We start from the raw sequence: 1,617 nt of genomic DNA, 5'->3' as shown, positions 1-1,617 counted from the left end.
AACTGATAGGATACCTGACAAATAATTATTAACAACTAACTGATAGGATACCTGACAAATAATTATTAACAACTAACTGATAGGATACCTGACAAATAAGTATTAATAACTAACTCATAGGATACCTGACAAATAAGTATTAACAACTAACTGATAGAATACCTGACAAATAAGTATTAACATCTAACTGTTGGAATACCTAACAAATAAGTATTAATAACTAACTCATAGGATACCTGACAAATAAGTATTAACAACTAACTGATAGGATACCTGACAAATAAGTATTGATAACTAACTGATAGGATACCTAACAAATAAGTATTAACAACTAACTGATAGGATACCTGACAAATAAGTATTAACAACTAACTGATAGGATACCTGACAAATAAGTATTAACAACTAACTGATAGGATATTTATAAAATCACTCTAAAGTTAAGTTTATATAAATGGCAGGTCAACATTAGTTACTGAATGTGTTTTTCCTTCTTTTTAAGGCTCCAGCTCCAGCACCATATGTGAAAGAAATGCTGGATGCTGGTCAGTTTTATACCAACAGAGTATTAATGGACTACAAAGACAAGTAAGTTATTTATCACAGTTGCTATTGATATATTGTTTTGAACTAGTGATCTTCATCAGATCATACAGTTTACAACCATCTGACGAAGAACACTTACTCGAAACAGCATCCTCTTAAAATAATAATATAAAAGAATTTGGCGATTGTCGAACCTATCTTTTAATTTCGATATATTTGTTGCCTATGCAGTTAACTTTGTAGTTCTTCCTACTGTAGAGAGAAAACCCATGTTGACTGGGCCCGTAACTGGCTACAGTTTCTGAATGATTTGCAAGCCTACATTAAAAAGTACCATACTACTGGCCTTAGCTGGAACTCTTCTGTAAGTACTTCTTTTGTTAATTGGTATTAGAATTGTTTTTTGTGTGAAGGTAATATAGTTAATAAATACTGATAGAAATAAACAGTTATTTCTATCATTAGGATAGGTTACTCCTAATTGTATTGTATACGTAATGTGAGAAAGATCTTATAAGCAGGTGATGAGTCAGATTTGTTGAATTATCCAAGTACATCTTCTGTGAAGTAAACCTGATCGTAGCGAATGGTTTATAATTATATATCATTATACAGCTACACTGATCTGTGTATTTCATTATACAGAAACATTTGGTATTTTATTTTAGGGTCGGTACAGGATATGGAAATCCTGGAAAGCATGATATTACTGTTGTTTTAATGATATTAATGGAAACAGTATGCAATTTTTTGCTTGCTCTTTTTTAAATTTAATTTGTATTTGTTTAGTTGGTAAATGTAGTGGTAACAGTGCAGGTTTCAGGCCACTTGTGTATGTGTGTTATTAATGTAAAGTAGAGTGTAGTGACATCAAATACAGTGCAGGTTTCAGGCCACTTGTGTATGTGTGTTATTAATGTAAAGTAGAGTGTAGTGACATCAAATACAGTGCAGGTTTCAGGCCACTTGTGGATGTGTGTTATTAATGTAAAGTAGAGTGTAGTGACATCAAATACAGTGCAGGTTTCAGGCCACTTGTGTATGTGTGTTATTAATGTAAAGTAGAGTGTA

At 31.9% G+C, this 1,617-nt stretch overlaps 1 protein-coding gene across 1 annotated transcript in view; it reads left to right on the top strand.

Annotated features, from left to right (window-relative positions):
• The window catches only part of LOC106466592 (adenylyl cyclase-associated protein 2-like), a gene marked incomplete at its 3' end in the record, with an annotated part of 12,343 nt that extends 11,410 nt beyond the window's left edge, over positions 1–933 (top strand). The window contains exons 4-5 of the mRNA XM_022394620.1: positions 503–588; positions 805–933. Of these exons, the coding sequence (XP_022250328.1) occupies positions 503–588; positions 805–933 (215 nt within the window). The remainder of the gene's footprint in view (positions 1–502; positions 589–804) is intronic.
• Between the last annotated feature and the right edge of the window lie 684 nt (positions 934–1,617).

Source organism: Limulus polyphemus, unplaced genomic scaffold (genome assembly GCF_000517525.1).
Source record: "Limulus polyphemus unplaced genomic scaffold, Limulus_polyphemus-2.1.2 Scaffold2313, whole genome shotgun sequence".
NCBI lineage: Eukaryota > Metazoa > Arthropoda > Merostomata > Xiphosura > Limulidae > Limulus > Limulus polyphemus.
This window is presented reverse-complemented; position numbering and strand designations above follow the sequence as displayed.